This window comes from Diadema antillarum, unplaced genomic scaffold, assembly GCF_040938485.1.
Source record: "Diadema antillarum isolate AM-2024a unplaced genomic scaffold, OU_Dant_1.0 seq00001836_RagTag, whole genome shotgun sequence".
Lineage (NCBI taxonomy): Eukaryota > Metazoa > Echinodermata > Echinoidea > Diadematoida > Diadematidae > Diadema > Diadema antillarum.
In genome coordinates, this window is record NW_027272509.1 from 240,001 (window position 1) to 260,730 (window position 20,730).

The window sequence follows — 20,730 nt, forward strand, 5'->3', positions numbered from 1 at the left end:
GGACGACGTTTTCGTCATTTAATACCTCTGATGTTGGATTACATCACATTGGTCATTAAAGGGATGGTGCAGTTTCGGTTTAGGTGGGATTTCAGGCTTCCAACGTTTTATAATGATGATATTTGAGATAAAATGAGAAAGCTCTTATGAAATGTAAAAGAGCATAATATGATTGTAACAGGAATTCAAAGTTTATTTGATTGTTTTGAAATGGCTGAGATATCCCAAACAGAGCGATCCTATAATGCGGGACCCATTTTTTTTTGGAATTAGGATCGCTTTGTTTTCCTTAGTTTTTTGATATCTTAACCATTTCAAAACCAATTTTCATCAAATGGACATTGAGCTCCTCTTTGAATGCTTTTTAACATTTAACAAAGTTGTTTCTAAGTATCTCGCCAAAAGTTAAGAGTAGAATCCCCACTTCACCCAGTACTATTCTATCTCTTTAACACTTGACAGTATCCAAATATTTCATGTAGATACCGATGGATTGACACACATCCGTTCTAAGGCCGAAAGGCATGATGGATGAAAGACTCGATGGGCATCAATTCTATTTTTGTTCTCATTCATTAACATTGCATAATACTGTTTAAGTGATTATTTCAGTAGCATTTTGTGTTGATGCTTTTCAATGATATAGAGTTCGAGTTCAGTTCAAGTTCAAATACAATAATTTATTCATTTTTTGAATAGCATCTTTTTATCTTTGTTTGTACGTATGCGTGTGAAACAGCATTCTATTTTCTTTCGATCGTTTGGTGTTGGAGTTGCTTTGTCAAACAATATCAAAGTGTTTTGTCAAATGGACAGTGAGTGAGTGCAGCGGTTCTGCAGTTCGGAATTGTTGTAATACTGTGAAACAGTCTTTGTGAACGTATTTTGGTTAAACTACAGACCCCGGAAATCGACGCCCGATCGAAGGAGGGAAAGATACCGGACGAGATGACGGGTAACATCGAGTTCCAATTCGTTCGCTTCACCTACCCCACTCGACCCGACGTCCCGATCCTCAAGGGCGTCGACCTCCGCATCCGGAAGGGACAGACGGTGGCCCTGGTGGGGTCCAGTGGGTGTGGCAAGTCTACCACCATCAACCTGCTGCTCAGGTTCTATGACAAATCCGACGGAAAGGTGAGGCAAAACGGTCAAAAGCTGTTTTGAGTTACATCAATCTAGTTTTCAAACAGTCTTGGGCTTAGTCTTATCAAAAGACAAAATTGACTTTAAGCTCAGAAAATCAATGATTAATTATCTCCCAAATCAACTGTTAAGTCCATAAATCAACGATTAACTTCCAAATTGCCTTTAACTATAATCGACTATCAAGTCTCTTCGTAAAAAAAAAGAAGGAAAAAGTCTCTTCGTAAAACAAAAACTTACAGTCGATTTAGAGTTATAGCCAATTTTTAGTTGATCAAAGTTATCATTAAGTTCACAATCAATGATAACTTTATCTTGATAAAACGGGCCTTGGTGTCGACTCTCATCCCTCTGTAAAATGGTTTTCTGAACAGGAGAATTAAAAGGGATACCAACTCGACATAAGACACTACACATCATTGAAATGATTTAAAACATTCACGTTAAAATTGTCAGCCACTTCATATTTTTCAAATGATATTCTCTTTTTGAATTTCATTCAATATCAGGCTTTTTTTTCAGAATGAAAATAGTTCCAACAAAAATAAGCAGCTTTACTTCTAACTTGCTGAATCACAATCCTTTTTTAAACATACAGTAATAATATTTGTTTTTGTTTTGATTAAAACCATGTATACAAAAGTGATATAACACTGCATAAACCTCATAATCATTTGCAAATATTGTTTGAGACAACTGTGAAGAAAATATCTTTTGACTTACAGTGGATGGATCTATTGCTGCCACAATAAATGACATATTTTACTGACTATTCAAGGATAGATATCATATTGTAAATAATATTCAGGTCTTGTGTAATGTATTCATTGTTTTTGCTCATGTTTTGAAAATATCTATGATGCACATATAATCCTATCAAAATATGACATTTCATTTGCAATACATATTATGTATTACACTTGATATATGTCATATGTTTTTATCAGAATTATAATAGTATATCATAGTACATAGGTGCATTTAGGATAACCTAGATAAAAAAAATATATATCTTGCCACAACTTATTGGAACAGATTCTGATTGACGGGCACGAGATCACCGAATTGAACCTCCGATGGCTCCGAGAGAAAATCGGCGTGGTCAGCCAGGAGCCCATCCTCTTCAACTGCAGCATCGAGGAGAACATCGCCTACGGCCGCGAAGGCGTGACGAAGGAGGAGATCATCCAAGCAACCAAGATGGCCAACGCCCACGACTTCATCTCCAAGTTGCCGAATGTGAGAGCACGAACGAGTATCACAGATCTCAATGTGGGGATGGAAATCAGTTAGATTTTAAGTGTCATTATCCTTTGCAGGACTCAGAAGCCGAATGCCAATGCTCGTATTCCGGATGCCTCCACCTCCGTCTGTGTGTATAGATATAAACGAGGTTCCAATGACCAGACCAAGCCATGGCTCAATTTAATTTACTGAGGAGAGCCCGGGCAAAAACTATGTATGTGCGGCAAATCTGGCCGGGGGGGGGGGGGGGGGGGGAGAGGCAGGGACGTACGAGCATCAGGTACTACCTACGAGTACCGCGTGCTATAGATCCAGCTATATGCTTAGAGGCAGAAGCTACGCGCTTACTAACTGGGCAATTGTAGAAACAAAGTAGTCGAATGAACCCGCAGGATCGAGTCCAATATCATAATCATGAATCAGAGTGTTCAAACATTCAAAACGATCCAAACGATCCTTGGACTTATCCAAGGCAGGCATGATTATGAGCAGATTATGGTACTTACGCTCTGTGTAAAAGACAAAAATCCTGCGAAATTCATGGGTGTCACAGTCGGGAGAACGTCAATACTCGTCAAATTTTGCTGAAAGCAAATTTGTTTGGGTACCCTTGTAGGGTAGATGGTATAATAAAGAATTTGATTATCTATGTAGGTTCTCTTTTGGAGTCGTAGGCCTATTGTCTTTACTCACACTGTTCTGCCACAGAGGTGTGTGACTCAGTGCATTGAAGTACGTCACTGTATAAGGATGGTCTGTTAGCAGGCAACAAGCATGCAGTGCAGGGGTCAATCTCTTATTGGTTTTTTTTATGAATATGGCACATTACTTACAGTTACTGTGGCAACAAAAATCTTACATCTGATTGGTTTTCTCCTAGTTACTGTAATAGCAACCGCAAGTTACTTGGTCTAAAATTGACTGCAAAACATTCTTCATCGTTTGGCTGATCTATGAACATTGGTCATAATCACCCCTCCCCTCCCCTCCCCTCCCTCCCCTCCCTCTCCCCACCCCCTATCCACACAGGGATATGACACCATGGTAGGAGAGCGCGGCGCCCAGCTGTCCGGGGGACAGAAACAGAGAGTCGCCATCGCCCGCGCGCTGGTGAGAAACCCGTCCATTCTTCTCCTTGACGAAGCCACGTCAGCTCTGGACAGGGAGAGCGAGAAAGTTGTACAGCAAGCTTTGGACAAGGTGAGTCAATGTCATAAATTGATGAGTATCTCAATCCTTCACCCCTTCCAGAAACACGTGGTTGTCGGCTGTCTTACAATACCGGAAATTGCTGCTGTTTCATCATTAGGTTTTTTAATTTAAGAAAGGTTTTCCAGATATATATATATATATATATATATATATATATATATACATTTTTTTTTTTTTTTTAAATATTTTTGTAGTATCACCACCAGGCCTTTCATTCATTGAAAAATTCTACGTATTTAGCAAGCTAAAAACTATCGTGCGGCGAAAATTCTACATGAATGAGTTAGCCATCATGTCATATGATCTCTTACACGTATGGCTGAAGCTTCCTTTGCAAATTTACGTGGACGTTTTAGTTTTGATATTCGTAAAACAGTGAAAGTCGCAAATCAATGCAGGCAATCCACACAACCTGTTCTAGTTCATGCTTCTTTCCATTGCTCCCATATTATATTTCTTGACCTTTCGAAGGCCAAGAAAAAGACATCAGAAAAGTACCGCACCCTTACACGGCACACTATTTTCTTTTTCTAAGTCCATGACGCACTATATTTTTTTTATAAGTCCATGAAGGGTGCCGTATCGAGGAGATATGTAAAACTGATAGTACACAGCAGTCGCGTAATTCGTGAGTTGCTCCTCGAATAATCATCACTATTATTTTCGTTAGATTGATGTTGTAGTCTTGTCGTCACTAAACACGTAATTTTTGCATCTAAGCCAGAAATTAACTGTGGGTAGAGACATCCTCGCAATTCCTCGTGATCGTGATAGTGTGCAATGATGCTGATGATTGCCGAGATGTTCTTGATGATGGCGATGATGGTAACGACGGCGATATGAATACAATTCTTTCTCAGGCATCAGAGGGTCGGACCACAATCGTCATCGCTCACCGCTTGACTACCATCCAGAACGCCGATGTCATCTACGCCTTCGACGAGGGTGTCGTCGCCGAGTTCGGCAGCCACGCCGAGCTCATGAGTAAAGATGGTGTCTACAAGCAGCTTGTCACTCTTCAAGCACTTGACCAGACTGGTATGTGCAAGAAGTACACATAAACAAGAAAAAGTCAAAAAAGGAAAATTGACCATTTACCCCCACTCTACAGAAATATTTTCTCATCGGTCGTTTTTCAGAAGCTAGGTTAATGGCTTCCGGTCCCTACCGAAATGTATCGAATTGCAGTCCGATTGGTCCGACCTGTGTTGGTCGACTATCAGGTCAGTGTCAGACATGTCGGGGTGATCCGATGAGGCAAGATCGTCCGATGAGGGTCACGCGCGTCATGTCTGACAATCACCTGATAGTCGACCAACGCGAATTCATGGGACTGTGATCCGATACACTCCGGTGGGTGGCCGGACGAAACAATATTTGCTTCTGATGGGTGACCGATGGGGACAAATTTCTGTGGAATTGAGGTATTATCCTTATCATTATTACTATTATTATTATTAGTATTATTATTATCATCATCATTATTACTGTTAGAATGGTTTATTTGGTAAAAAATTGCAAAATCGTAGCCTGAAGGCTAAAATACATTGCAATGACCTATAATATTTTCAAATTAAATAGATCACATTGAACCGTCGTACATAATATTCGCATCAGAAATCCCAATTAAACATAGCATATAATGCACGAAAAATTACCACATGCTCCACAGAAAAAAAGCAAAAAAAAAATCATAAAGTATATTCATATACCCCAGGTTGTAGATACTCTCTTTATTTTATTTTATTTTTTTCAAAATAAGCCAACTATCAAAAAAGATATTCATGACGAAAGCGACAACACAGAGGACACTATGTCTGTGAAACATTGTGAGTGCAGTGTGTGTGCTTGTGTGTGTTTTCGTGTGCGGCTGCTTTTATGTGTGTCTCTGTCATTGGTCACGCTGTGATGTCATCATTCTGCCTTGATGTGTACTTTTCCAGGAGAGAAAGACAAAGCGAGCAAGGAAACTTCGGATGAGAGCGCCCCCTCTCGGCAACCGTCCGGTCAAGCTGCTCGCAAAATGTCCCGCCAAATGTCTCGTCAGATGTCGTCGGGTAACTTCGACAAAGGAGCTCGTAAAGATGTGAGCCGGAATTCCTTATCTGACCAATGTATTCAAAGGATTAGTACAGTTTCGGTTGTGATGGGGTTTCAGGTTTCCAACTGTGGTTGGTGATAATTTTTTTTTTTGAGATAATGTGAAACCTCTTATGAAATGTGAGGGAACATAATGATAATACTATGTTCTCTCACATTTCACAATAATAATTCTTAGAGGAACTTACAGATGATATAAAGTTTTGGTACCTCAAAAGTTTCCCTGAGTTTCCTTGTCCTAGTTTGTGTTTCAGGTTAAAGTACCTTTCATATAACTAACACTGTGAGACTTACTCGCCCCAAAGTGCACTCATGTCTTAGTAATCATGCAATAATGGTTTCGTACAATACGTGTATATTGATTGTCGCGGTACCGCGTCGAGTCAAACTAACAGCTCGTTAGAATATTTCAGAGCCCGCTCTACTCTGTTACGAAACCATTATTGCATGATTGCTAAGACATGAGAGCACTTTGGGGCGAGTAAGTCTCACAGTGTTAGTTATATGAAAGGTACTTTAACCTGAAACACAAACTAAGACAAGGAAACTCAGGGAAACTTTTGAGGTACAAAACTTTATCTTTAAGGTTTATTTGATGAAAATTGGCTTTGAAATGGGTGAGATATCCAAAGCAAAGCGATCCTAGTTAAAAGGTGGGACCCACCTGTTATAAGGATCGCTTTTTTTACTTTGTCTTAAGATATCAGCCATTTCCAAATCTATTTTCTCTCAATAAACTTTGAATTCCTCTTACAATGTATGCTTTTTTAACATTTTATACAGTGGTTTCTTGGTATCTCACAAAAAGTGAAAAGTTGAATCCTCGCCCCAAACAATATTTTACCATCCCTTTAGTTATACTTGACTGTTATTATTGATAGCTTAAATAGCCAGCTTGACCTAGATGATTCCGTCATTCTGATTTTTCTTTCTCTTTATCCGAGGCACAATGCATTATTTTGCAGTTGAAAAAAATGCAAACCAGTGCAACAAAGACTGTAATTTTCAATGGATAGCCTGTCGGAGACAGGGAAATGCTACTTTAAACAAGAAACACTGCCATACTCTTACCCGACATGGCAATATTATCTAATGCCTGTATAGCTGGATTTTGCGCGTTGATATTTATCCCGTACTCGTGTTACACGAAAAACTCGCAGTAAGTAAATCGATTCATGTGAAAGAAAATTAACAAAATATTAGACATAAAATTAATGTGGTTGTCTTTTAAATCAGGTTCCATAAAACACATTCTTGCTGTAGGTTGTCTCCTCTTTCTTCTTGATCATTTTTTATGATCAAGAAGAAAGAGGAGACAACTTACAGCAAGAATGTGTTTTGTGGAACCTGATTTAAAAGACAACCAAGTATAGTGCTCACTATTCGACATACATATTTTTTTTTTTTTTAGTCTTGGTATTTTGTACGGCAAACATGGTAATGTTAAACATTGTTTTCACATGATCCCTTTGATGTTTTTGATGATAATTTGTATATATATATATATTTTTTAATAGAAGCTTATCTGTATCGGAAATTCAATGGAAATAAGTGTTAAACTTTCGATCTCATTACACGATACGAACAGAGACGGGGGAGGGGGGGGGGGGGGGCTGTACAAACTTCCGAAAATCTATGAGCCACTTATTGGCCGTCACGTGATCAAGGCAAAGACGGGTCATTCCGCTGAAGGCTGTAAGCGTCAACAGCTGAAAATTCCGGAGGTAAATATCGTGTATCGAGATCAAAAGTTTAAGACCAAATTTCACGTAACTGGTTTTGTTGCAGAATTTCAGAATCTTCGTATCTGCTGTCTTCATGACTAATTCAATTTCAATTTTTAAAATCTATTTCCATATTTCTCATAACATGATTAATAACTTGATTACAGAAATCAAACTTTTACATTATTATTTCTCCCTCTAATTGACAAATCTCCTGTGTGACTTCTATTTGATTTTGGGCCAGTATTCTGGACTAGACTACTTGTTTTTTTTGTCCAAATCTAAAAAGATAACATGCTGCTGCTTTTTTTTTTGTTACAGAAAGGGAAGGAGGATGGAGAAGAGGAGGAGGAAAATGTTCGTAAAGTTGGATATGGGGAGATTCTCCGCCTGAACAAACCGGAAACACATCTAATCGTCATTGGCTGCATTTTTGACGGACTTCTTGGAGTGGCACTACCTGCCTTCGCCATTCTCTTCGGCGAAATCCTCCTGGTGAGTCAATTTGAGTAATCATCAAGTCAACAAACAACACTTTTCCCTGGTTTCGTGCTTTGTTTTTTAACCACGGTTGTTTTATTACTATCATGTTTCACTACTTGTATGAGAACAAGACATTTTAAGAAAAACAACAAGAAAATGAATGTATGAGTCATTGAACGGAAATTACTCTTTGTTGTGGCTTTTGATATTTCTTGTTTTATGTTTTAAAACATTACAAACCTAATGATAAAAAGAATAATATCTAATTCTGAATGAATTTTACAAGAGGAATCGTACTAAACGGTTTCGATAGTGTCCATTGTGTTATCATATCATTCATACATCATTCTTGCCATGTGATACTTATCGTGGCTAAGACTACACAATGTGTACGAGTATGTTACATGGTGCAAGCATTTTATGGCCACGTACGTGTGACATACATTAGACCCGGAACTTTTACTGAATGGCTGAAAGCACAAGATAAAATAATTATACAACCTAAAGAGTATCATTATTGCAGTCGGTCACACTATAGCTATTTTGATTCGGTCTTGCCCGGGCAGATCTTCACTTACCCACCGCAGCAGATGCGGGAAGAAGCCGTCTTCTGGTCGCTGATGTTCCTCGCACTTGGGGCCGGATACCTCTTCTGCAATTCGATGACCGGAATTTGTTTTGCCCTCTCGGGAGAGCAGCTAACCATGCGGCTCCGTCAGAAAGCATTTTGGTCCATGCTACGCCAGGTTTGTTTTCATTTTGCTCCGTTTTGACAAGAAGCCTCCAAATTTCATGATGAAATAATCCTAATCATTTTCTTATTACTTTGTTCAACGATCTAGACCAAATAATAAAAAAAATCTATCAATCCTCCATTCGCGTAACGTTTTAGCTTTTTGCTTTACGTTTTTTGTTTTCTCTTATTTTCATTTATATATCATTAATTTCTTTTCTATTTGTTATTGCAAATTGGGCTTGGTATAATCTTGTATACAAACGTTTAAGTAACGACCTTGGCGTGTCTCTCTCTCGCTCTCTCCCACCCCCTCATAGGACGCAGCTTATTTCGATGACCCCAAACACGGTACTGGGGCGTTGGCCACCAGACTCTCCACGGATTCGTCGCAAGTCAAAGGGGTAAGCGAAATGTGGTTGCATTCATCGATTCCCGTTTTGTTTCATGTAGTGTGGCAAAGGTCATTTCGTGTTATTTATTCTCCTTAACAAGGTGAAAAAGTCAATGAAATATACAATATATAAAAGCATAAAGTAATAATTTCATTCTTAATGATATTATGTTAGGATGAAACGTTTGTATGTGGTTGTACATTATCTTTTGTTTATTTCTCACGTAGTTTGATTTACCTTAGTCTCTTCATAATCATTCAAAAAACTATATACAAACATATGGTCATCTCTATGTCTGTCTATCTATCTATCTATCTATCTATCTATCTATCTATCTAAGTGTCTATTTATTTATTTATTTATCTATTTATATTCTTATCTGTCTTACTGTCAGGCTATCTAGGCCCATCTATATAGGTCTATCTATATCTATCTATCTATCTATCTATCTATCTATCTATCTATCTATCTATCTATCTATCTATCTATCTATCTATCTATCTATCTATAATAGTATATCTATCTATCTATCTATCTGTCTATCTATCTATATCTGTATACAGAGATTATGTGGAGGGAATGTACCTTAATAGATGTCGGCTTGACTCCCGTCATCATAGTTCACATGTTGTCAATCTATCCATTTGCTTGTTCATTTGATTATCGATTGATGTGTTGCCTAGGCAACCGGCCAGCGGCTGAGCATCGTGGTGCAGTCAGTCGTGACTATGATCGCCGCCATCTGCATCGGCTTCATCTACGGCTGGAAGCTCGCTCTCCTCATCTTCGCCAGCCTCCCGATTCTCGCCCTCTCCGCCGGGCTGGAGATGAAGATCCTGCAAGGGAGTCACGAAAAGGATGCCGCCCTCATCGAGGAAGCGGGAAAGGTGAGGTTACTGATCTCTATAGGAAATATCTGGATATCTCATTGGACAATCGCTTTGAGGCCACCACGCAGCCATCTTGCCATGCACACCAATCACTCTGAAGACGCTACTTCACCATCATTACGGGACATCTCGTTTTCTTTGGTAACAATTCTGCTGGAAAAATACGGGCATGTTCGCATTATAAGCACGTGTCTTGTAACATATACAAACTTCTCGGCTTCAATGTTGTTTGTACAGCGAGAATGGGGCAATGAGACATCCAGATATTTAGTATTGAGATCAGTGGTTGAGGTCTACAGCTGTGGGCATTTTTCTGAGTGAGACGTACCAATTTCAAGGTTGACTTTTGCACAATAAAATGCGCCCACTGAAGTGTGTGGTGTAGACTACTTCAACGCTCTCATTCGAAACTCTGATGATGCGTTGAAGCTTAAGATTTAATAGCGGGCCTTTTTGTTAAATGTAATAGTTTCAGATAAAGTTTAATTCTGAGAAAAAAAAATCAACCCTCAGTTTCCTCCAAATGCAACTCTCTCTCCTCTCTCACTCCCTGTTTCTTTGTGTGTGTTTGTGTGTTTGTGGTCGCGTACAGAGCAATATTCATTGACAATGATCTACGCCCAGTGATAATCCTTGATTTTAACTTGAACACTAGTTTCAAGCAACAAGGCCAATTTCTTGAGCAGAATTACATGTATAGATAGACTCGACCCCCCCCCCCCCCCCCCCCCAAAAAAAAAAAGAAAAAAAAAGCGGAATCCGCTCTAACATTTTTATAGTGTACAGATTCACACTGTTTTGAAAAGTCTATTCTTTTTAAAATTTCTTTACAGTTATGGGTTTGTGATGATTAATATCAGTCAAGTTTGTTGAATAAATCTCATTTTAACTATCTTTTATCCTTTTCGTGATTAGATCGCCGCCGAATCTATCGAGAATGTCCGCACGGTGGCGTCCTTGAATCTCGAGGATACGATGATAAGGAAGTACGCCGAGCAAATGGAAAACCCTTACAGGTACATTGTGGATCTCGACATAATAACATAGTTAAGGTCTCGCACCTTTAAGGTGAAAAGATATGCCTTCAGAACTACCTTTTTCTTTGCTCTAAAATGTACACTATCATAGAATTAACGTTCCAAAAGAATCTGAAATGACGCTGTCATAATATAATTTCACTTGGGTATAACGATGAAAATGGAAAATATGAATGATAAAATGTATTAGCAAAAATAAAAGAGGTTTGCTGTAAGTAGGACAGTCTAAGAGAATGTTATTGCTACGTAGTATTATAATCGATTATCGATTATCGATAATTCTGGCAGATAAGGTAAGTTTCTTGACAGACCCTTTTGATGAACATGCAAATTCCCAATGATGGAAAAGGTATTTTGAGTCCTTTCGAGTTCTATGTTTTCACTTTAAGTAAAGCGGGCGACCCCCGAGCCTCTTCACTCTATGCCACCAAAGAAACTGAAACAAATCAGTCAAATTAGAGAAATAAGGCCTTACTTTAACCAGTTAAAAGCTAAATAGGTGTCTTAAAGGGGATGTCTAGTAGACTGATAATTTTATGTGGGAATAAGTGGGAATACTGGGGAATGATTGTTCCAATCCTTGTGGGATTCATTTAAGAGTACATTATATATATACTGTTGTGTGAAAATAACTTGCTTCAGAATGGTCTCATATTCAAGTATGTACTCTTAAATGTACTCCTAAATGAATCCCACAAGGATTGGAACAATCATCCCCCAGCATTCCCACTGATTCCCACTGATCAGTTACTATCCATCCCCTTTAAAGGGATCATAATTTTGGTTGAGACCTAACTTGTAGGTTTCTTTTTGTTTCTTTTTTTTTTTGGTGAGATAATGAGAAACCTGTTATGAAATGTGAAAGAGCATGTAATTCCAAAAGGAATTTAACGTTTATTGGATGAAATTTGGTTCTGAAATGGCTGAGATACCCAATCAGAGTGATCTTATTAAAAGATGGGACCCACCTTTTATCACGATCGCTTTGTTTTACTTTGTTTTTGGACATCCCAGCCATTCCAAAACCGATTTTCATCAAATAAACTTGGAATTCATCTTAGAATGGTATGCTCTGTACCCTTTCATAGGTGGTTTCTTGGTATTTCACAAACAATAGAAGCTCAATCCTCATCTCAATCAATACTATACCATCCCTTTAAATGAGGGTGACTTGTTTGGAGGCAGCACGACACGCATTTTTTTACATTTCTTTGTCTATGTAGATTTTGAAAACAAGTAAGCATCGTTGAGTATTAAAAACCATGGTCTTGCATGAAGGACCTCTGCGCAGAATTTTGGCTGGAAAACCCCTTCTTTGCAAATTTCAGGAAATAAGTCGGTTTTCCTAGAGATGGAAAATGGAAGACATGAATCTTTGGTGTATTTTATACCCACACACTCACACACACACAAATGATTGTTAGTACTTTGTGTCAATTACAGGTGAAGAACCGGGAAAGGGGATTGTTCTTCGACTTCATAGACTTCATTAAAAAAAAAAAAAAAAATCGCATGGCTGATTTAGTATTTACTTGGAATCAAACGTTTGGCTCCCCAAGCCTTGCGAGGAGCAGGGAGCATCCTGGGATAAACGATATACAGTACCCCTGGATGCCCCTGCTGATTGAAAGGGTGACACTTCCTCAAGAGCGCACTTATGCTCTTTATTGTCATGCAAAAATGACGAGACTATACGAGGAAAATATCAGAAACGCCATGTTTGTTTGTAATTGTAGGTTGATGGATATAACCATGACTTGTACCTGACTGAAGTGCTGTTTCCTTGCATGATTGCTCTTGCAGGCAAGGAAAAATCAACAGCCAAGTGAACGGCTTCGCCTACGCCATTTCCCAGGCCATGGTCTTCTTCGTCTATGCCGCCTCGTTCCGGCTAGGTGGCTACCTTGTCTCCATCGGAGATATGAATGTCGATGACGTATTCAAGTAAGCTTTTGAACACCCCGTACTTTTTTTTTGGGGGGGGGGGGATGGGGAGGGGTGTACCGGATGTGATAAGAATAATAGAAAACCAAACAATGAAGCAGACATGCATTCTAAAAAGTAAACGAATAAATAAAGCCATCCCTCCTCACTTTAAACGCGCATCTATTTTTCTCTTCATATGAACACAGGCTTGAAATAAAATCCGCTCTTTGTCACGATACTTCCACGAATTCCAAAATGCCAATCCAAGAGACAATTATATTTGTCGACAGGATATAAATAGGATATAATGTCGAATTTTCCCAACCATCCATTTCCACAAACCGCAAGCTGAAGTCTATTTGACCGCAATTGTGTTGTATTCAGTATGATATGCCAGGCTGGTGTTGTCTGATGATTCTTGATAAAGTCGTTCAAGAAGTTCCAAGTAATTAGTTCGTTCTATTGCGCTCAGGGTTCTGTGGTTAGTTTCAGTTTATTACCTGTCGCTAGTTGACGGCTTTGATGCATTTTCTCTACCATATCGACCTCTCTTTTCTTGTTTGTGGTATCAACACCTTCTATTTCGATTATCAGCCACAATCTACAGGTCTGCTATATAAAGAAGAAACTACAGGAAACCACATTTAAAGTAGACAAAATTGAGAACGATTTTGTATTAGGCGTAACAAGTAAGTTGGTGATGGCGTTATACAACGTATCAAATGGGAGACACTACAAAATACGTAATAATGTATCAAAACTATCGAATATATATAGACCTATCCGTAGAGCTTCCTCTTATGCTCGTATGAATTAAACAACACTCTTCTGTTTTTCCCAGGCCTCAGAGCGAAATCTTGCAACTATATGAAATCTCACAACAGTAACCCACAAACAAAATGCGAGGCTCCAATTGATAATTTCATGTCGATGTTAACAAAATGACTCAACCCCAAGGAAAAAGAGATACCGTAGAAAAAAAAGAGAGAAGAAGAAAACGAAGAAGAAGGAGACGAAGAAGAAGATGATGATGAAGGAGAAGAGGAGGAGAAGGAGGAAAAGGATGAGAAAAAAGAGGAGGAAGGGAGGGGGGGGGGGAAAGAAGATATCCTATAGAACCTTGTCATTGAAGACATCACCTCTCTCACCTTCGCACTCCTTTTATTTCGTAAAACTTGGAACAGAGTTTTCTTCGGGGTAGCTTTTGCTGGTATATCGGTCGGCCAGGCCATGGCCTTCCTACCCGACTACGCCAAGGCTGCTCACTCCGCCAACCTCCTCTTCCACCTGTTTTCCACCGAACCTCGAATCGACAACTATTCCAAAGCGGGTACAACACCAGTAAGTCATTCTCGGACTCCTCCTTCACTTCCACTGTTTGTACCATAATTGACATCGACCTTATCACAAGATTTGGGTTTAACAAGTTCGATCTTTGTATGGGTGTCCTTGAATATGTTTAAGGGAAATTTTGTCTTGTTTTCAATGCTGCCCGAGAAGAGATAATGATATACGGATATCCATTCTCTCCTGTAGATTCATAATCTATTCTATTGTTTTGATATCGTTGCTTTTGTAGTTTTCATATAATCAAGAGTTATATCATCACCACCATCACCATCATAATCATGGCGCAATCATATCATCACCAGTCACCATAATTATGATCATTACCATCGCCATCATCAACATTATCTTCATGATCTTAACCATCTCATACGCGTGCATCATCACCATCATCAATATCACCTTCACAGTCATCACCATCGCCATTTGTATCACGATCCTCACCATTATCATCATCATCATCATCATTGTCACCATAATATATCCATCATCATTCCCATCACCATCATCATCATCATCATCACCATAATCATCATTATTTTCATCACCATCATCCCACCATCACCATGTCACCATAGCCATTACCATCATCACCATCACCAACATCATCATTTTACATCATCATCATCATTATCATCATCATCATCATCATCGTCACCATAATCATCAGTTCATATCTTGTACTCTTCCTCCTCTCCAGGAAAAAGTGTCCGGTGAAATCGAATACAAAAACATCAAGTTTGCCTACCCGACCCGACCGGACATAACCGTGCTCAAGGGGCTCTCCTTGACCGTCAAGCCCGGACAGACAGTGGCCCTGGTGGGCGAAAGTGGGTGTGGCAAGAGTACGCTGGTCTCCCTCCTTGAAAGAATGTACGATCCAGAGGACGGATCAGTGGTAAGATGCTATTGATCTTGCTTAAAGGAGAGTGCCCGTATATTAACATTGTTGCAGCTTGTGTGATGTTTGCTATGCTTTTGCGTTTTGAGTTTTTGGTTTTGACTGGCTTTACATGGCTGTTGATGAAGCATTTTAAATGCTTACGAGCAGGCTATACCACGTGACCAACGGTTTTACTCTTCACCTAGGCAATGAGGATAAATGGCCTTGCTAAGGGTCACAACCACTGCAGCTGCCAAAGGACTCGAGCTAGCGATCTCACGATTGAGTGTCCATAGTCTTTACCACTGAGCCCCAACGACTTCATATTTATGGTTTTTTCATATGACCGTCTCCTCTGGTAATAGCGATCCTTAGATCTGCGACGACAATCCTACGAAGCGGTTATCAGACCACCTCCCCCCCCCCCAAAAAAAAAAAAAAAAAGAAGAGAAAATGTCGTTCTCGGTGCACATGCGCGGGACACACCTTTCCCATTGTCCAATCCGAGAAGAGGCGCGTCACACCGAGTAGCGTCACAAATCTAAACCTCTCTATTGCATGCCTGTTTAAGCAAAGTGAATAATAAGTGTGCAGTTCCTTTATTTCAATGAGCATGTCTCCTATAGTAATGATAATTATTAAAAAAAATGTCTAGCCACGTCATTGTATCCGAAGAAGGAAAACAAAGTTGATAGAAATTTGGCCGTTCTTCATTCCGGTGTTTCTTCGAATATGATGAATAGAGTGACTAAAATACACAATGTTCAAATACGCTTTTAAAATCGGGAAAACCCCTAATTTCGACAATGCCTTGGCCATTTCTCAAAGGCAATAGCTTGTACGAAATGATGATTTGAAAGACTAACAAATGGAATGAAAAGAAAAGAAATGACAAAGATAAATCACATAACCGCGGAATCCAAGAGGAATATTCAGCAATTGTTCTATCATCCATGTTCATGTACCAATGTGTCTTTGATATCATCTTGGTCACATAATAAAGGCTACCATTTCAGGATTAATAAAGCCTAAACTATATCGTATAATATGACGAATAGGTAGGCTGAAGTTTCAAAAAATCTAGATCATAAGAAATAAGCAAGTAATTGTATTGGAAATATCACATTCTGCTTTTGTACAACAAAGGCGATATCATTCTTAAAACCGTATAGGCAAATCAGTTGAAATAGCTAGATCATTATCAAGCAACTCCCTCTTGTAATAATTTGTAACAACTATCGATGATTGGTTAGTAGGTATTACATGAATAAAGTTTTGGGTCAATAATTTATGAGCTGCAATCCATTTTCAAGAAAAATGTTGTTAATGTTAATGTTGTTAGAGGATTTCATTCTATTCAAAGTGAGGTATTCCCCTCCTCCCCCACCTGACACAAGAAGAAAATCAATGGGTATTAGTAAAGCTTTATAGCACCTCAATAAAAGTCTTGTGTTCACGGAAAAATGACATTGTCGCCTCTTCTATTAATGATATGATATTGAGTGTTCCTGACAACTTATACACACATACAATTTTTGAAATCTCTGATGCCATGTGTTAATCTTATGAAACTGGAACCGCTCTCTTTGAGTCACTGTATCCTCATATTTTCATTCTATTTTATTGTTGTTCTATTCTATTTCTTTCTTTATGTTATTGAAATTCTCTACGAAAATCAACCTGAAGATGCAGTAATATCTACTTAGGAGACAGCGGTATAAAGTGTGTCATTTCTTTTGCTGAATATGATATAGGCATTTAGAGTCAAAGCTGTAAATCATGACTCCCTGTTTGGCTATCACAGCTTTTGGACGGAGTCTCGGTGAAAGACATCAATATCCAGTGGCTACGAGCCAACATGGCCATCGTGAGCCAGGAACCAGTCCTCTTCGCTAGCTCCATCAAGGAGAACATCCAGTACGGCGTGGAGGAAGAGATGGACATGACAAGCGTCGAGCGAGTGGCCAAGATGGCCAACATCCACGACTTCATCTCATCCCTTCCCACGGTAAGAGAATGAATGACGTCATCAATCAACTAACCGCCACTTCAAATCATGAGAGGCGGGCTTTTCCAGATTTGCGATAAAACTTGTGGAGAGATTCTGTTGAGTTTACCAAGAAGATAAAGCCTTCGTGTATCCTATAAACGTTTGATTTAGACACAAGAAATCAGATCAAGTCATTTTATCAACTGATCTACAATTTATCCTACTTTGATGTCATCACTGATTCTTAAGTATTTTGTGTTGGCCGTGATAAAGAAAACAAAAAGCAAGACAAAACCATTGGTATATCTACTAAAACGCTGAATGATCGGTGCTTACTACGTCGATCTTGAACTCTCAGGTGCAAGAAATAAACCACTGAAAATCAAGCTAATCCTAAAAAAAAACAACATCAAAGCATTGAGGGTTTTCACTGCGGAAATCACCATCCTGTCTCGAGTAGATTGCCACCTCTGAGTCGTACTGCATGCCTTACATTTGGGAAAGATTAATTTGGAATGGTCGTATTCTTATTACTTACCCATAACCAGGAAATCAAATTGCAAGAATGTGCCAACTTGAGAAAGACAATGAAACACCTTTGTTTCTGTGTGTGTGTGATAACCACAGCACATGCCATGCTATTATCAGACTTCATTATGCAAACATGGATCGTTCCATTCCATTCCATAAAATAATGATCTTCGCAGGGATACGACACTCTGGTGGGTGAGAAAGGAACCCAGCTGTCCGGGGGTCAGAAGCAGCGAGTGGCCATCGCCAGAGCTCTGGCCAGGAACCCCCGCATCCTCCTCCTAGACGAGGCCACGTCGGCTCTCGACACGGAGAGCGAAAAGGTATAAGTTGTGCAATTTACGGAAGCTTATCAGCGACGCCAATAAGATGAAAAAATTTCTGATGTTCGGAGTTTGCAGTTGGTTCAAAATCGCGCTGCCAGGATTATATTCAAAGTACAGAAGCATGACAGACTGACTCTTTTGTTGAATCAACTGCACATATTGCCTGTTGAGAGAGAGAGAGAGAGAGAAAGAAAACTTAATACATGGACGCAATGACTGTCTACAGGTGTATACATAAATTAACACCTGAATATTATTTTACGGTCCTAACATGCAATGCAATACATGCCACGTTACAGACTGCGCTCTAGTGAAGACACTTCGACTTTAAATAATCCAAGAGTTGCTTCAAAAAGAGCAGAGACTAGCTTTGATTTTTGTGGTCCTAAACTGTTGAATGGTTTGCCAGCATATTCACGAATATTTATATCAACATAAACTTTTAAGAGAATCTTAATGACATACTTATTCTCATCGTAGTGTAACTATATATCTTAGAACTGTATGTAAAGCGCGTAGAGCAGTTTTTCAATTCATTGTGTCCTTAATGAGATCGTATAATGTTTTGTTATATTCAATGCGTATTGTTATTATCATTATTATTATTATCATTATTATCAGTATTATTATTATTATTATTATTATTATCATTATTATCATTATTATTATTATCATCATCATCATGCATCAACATCATCATCATTTCTCGCTTTTTTGAAGTTATCGGGTTCAAAAAGGCATGGAACACGAGTTCCGAGCTCTCGCCTGCTTGTCTTCTCGGGGACACTTTAATATGAGCTTCAGCAACAATCTAAATAGAAATCCGAGCGAGACGAGAGTTCACATACCGCAGAGGCGGACCTTTTCAATACGTGTGATATTGTTCAGGTGTTCAGACACACAGGTCTGTACTAGTATTATCATTGTTAGCATAAAAGACAACACGCCCCGAGACATTGTTGTCTCGTTGTAAAGGTTCTTTTGTGTTGGTGCACTTCCCAGCGAGTATTTCCCTTCGTCTGGTATGTTTGATAGCTCACCCTATATTTTCCCACTGTAAAAGCCCCGTCTGAGTACCTATATGATATTAGCACATAGGTCCCCCCCCCCAAAAAAAAAAAAGAAAAAGAAAAAAAAAAGTCTTACCATTGATTTCGTTCTAATTGTACAAAGCGATGTTGAAACCAATATTTGGACATATACGAACTGAATTCTCGTACAGTTGTACATTGAACCAAACTACGAGAATTAAGAAATAAATTTGAAGACATACAGCACAATACTGCACGTCCACGCTTAGTGGCAATGCAAAGGGGCGGGAAGTCACAATCATAACTTCCAATAAGGAGTGTGCATTTATGTTACGAAATTGAATTCCTCTTATCCTTCTGTCGTCGCCCAGATCGTCCAAGAAGCTCTCGACAACGCCATGAAAGATCGAACCTCCATCGTCATCGCCCACCGCCTCTCCACCGTCAAGAACGCAGACGTCATTGCCGTCATCAGGGACGGCGTTGTCGTGGAGAGTGGAAGTCACGAGGAACTGCTACAGGCCAAAGGTCACTACTTCACTCTGACCGGAGGGCTGCTGACTGAGTGACGTCATACTTCAGCAGCTATGAACACAGATATTTTATGAACCCATTAGGCTAGGTTTACGTGCATATAGAATGTCGGTTATGGTGGCGCGTGCCACCAAACTAGAGCCCAAATCTAATATTGCAACAGTTGAAAATGAAATGGGACTCGGATGACACCATTAATAGTCCAATATATGCAATCTACATAAGGAGTGCACCTTGTGTTGCAAAATTCATTTAACATTGTCTAGATTTTGTGCATGGGATATGCGCAAAGCGTGTCCTAAAGCAGCAGTGATTACAACCAAGTTTCGAACATCAGAAGGGACGGAAATAGAGTGTAATTGAATTCAAATGATAGGAATAAAATACTGGTGTAATTGAAATATTATATTGAATGGAATAGAATAGGATAGAATTGAATTAAACTGAATTAAATGGAAAAAGTATAGAATTGAATTGGACTGAATTGAAGAGAGAAATCAATAAATTATCTCGCACATTTGCCGACATCTTAGGTTGCTATCAAATTAAAGCAACAAATGATTTAATCGTAAGAAATCAAGTAGCCACATTATGAAATGATGTATTATTCAAAAATTATATCAGAGCAGATGTGCAATTTGTAAGCGTAGAGATTACTGCAAACGAGTCCAGGATACTGAGATATTTCACTTAAGCAAGTACATATTTTATCAGGCAAATTCGTACATATGAGTACTTAAGCCAAATAACTCAACTCCAAGCAATTTGGACCGAACTCGATTATCAAATGACAGTCAAATTAAAACGATAGAGGGCTAAAAAGGCTATCAATTTGAAGACATGAAAGTGCAATTTCTCGATTTTTTCAAGTGGTCAATCAAAACTACTAGTAATTAGGGGGTTCAATTAAAAAGAAATGCGTACAAAATGTCATTCAAATTTACCCTGGCTTCCCCGTTCGCGTGCGTCCAAACATACAAAATGGTTAAGAGGAAAATGTGTATAATATTTAGATATACATTGTACCAAATTCTGCAGTTTCATCAGCAAGCTGCGGTCAGTGGTTCAACCACTCCCAGACATACCCGCCGCAAAGCCTAGCACGCCAAGTAATTGACTAATGAATAGGCTCTTGATGGAAATGAAAATAAAAGAAAGATATAAAACAAGATGTAAACATTTCTGTGCATTCTCCAC

At 39.0% G+C, this 20,730-nt stretch overlaps 1 protein-coding gene across 1 annotated transcript in view; it reads left to right on the forward strand.

Annotated features, from left to right (window-relative positions):
• Positions 1-19,568, forward strand: part of LOC139712657 (ATP-dependent translocase ABCB1-like) — a 31,806-nt gene extending 12,238 nt beyond the window's left edge. The window contains exons 10-25 of the mRNA XM_071624465.1: positions 901-1,137; positions 2,182-2,385; positions 3,421-3,591; positions 4,464-4,641; positions 5,547-5,689; positions 7,749-7,922; positions 8,477-8,656; positions 8,964-9,047; positions 9,722-9,925; positions 10,844-10,944; positions 12,769-12,909; positions 14,076-14,232; positions 14,939-15,136; positions 16,926-17,129; positions 17,819-17,965; positions 19,371-19,568. Of these exons, the coding sequence (XP_071480566.1) occupies positions 901-1,137; positions 2,182-2,385; positions 3,421-3,591; positions 4,464-4,641; positions 5,547-5,689; positions 7,749-7,922; positions 8,477-8,656; positions 8,964-9,047; positions 9,722-9,925; positions 10,844-10,944; positions 12,769-12,909; positions 14,076-14,232; positions 14,939-15,136; positions 16,926-17,129; positions 17,819-17,965; positions 19,371-19,568 (2,721 nt within the window). The remainder of the gene's footprint in view (positions 1-900; positions 1,138-2,181; positions 2,386-3,420; positions 3,592-4,463; positions 4,642-5,546; positions 5,690-7,748; positions 7,923-8,476; positions 8,657-8,963; positions 9,048-9,721; positions 9,926-10,843; positions 10,945-12,768; positions 12,910-14,075; positions 14,233-14,938; positions 15,137-16,925; positions 17,130-17,818; positions 17,966-19,370) is intronic.
• The last annotated feature ends 1,162 nt before the right edge of the window (positions 19,569-20,730 follow it).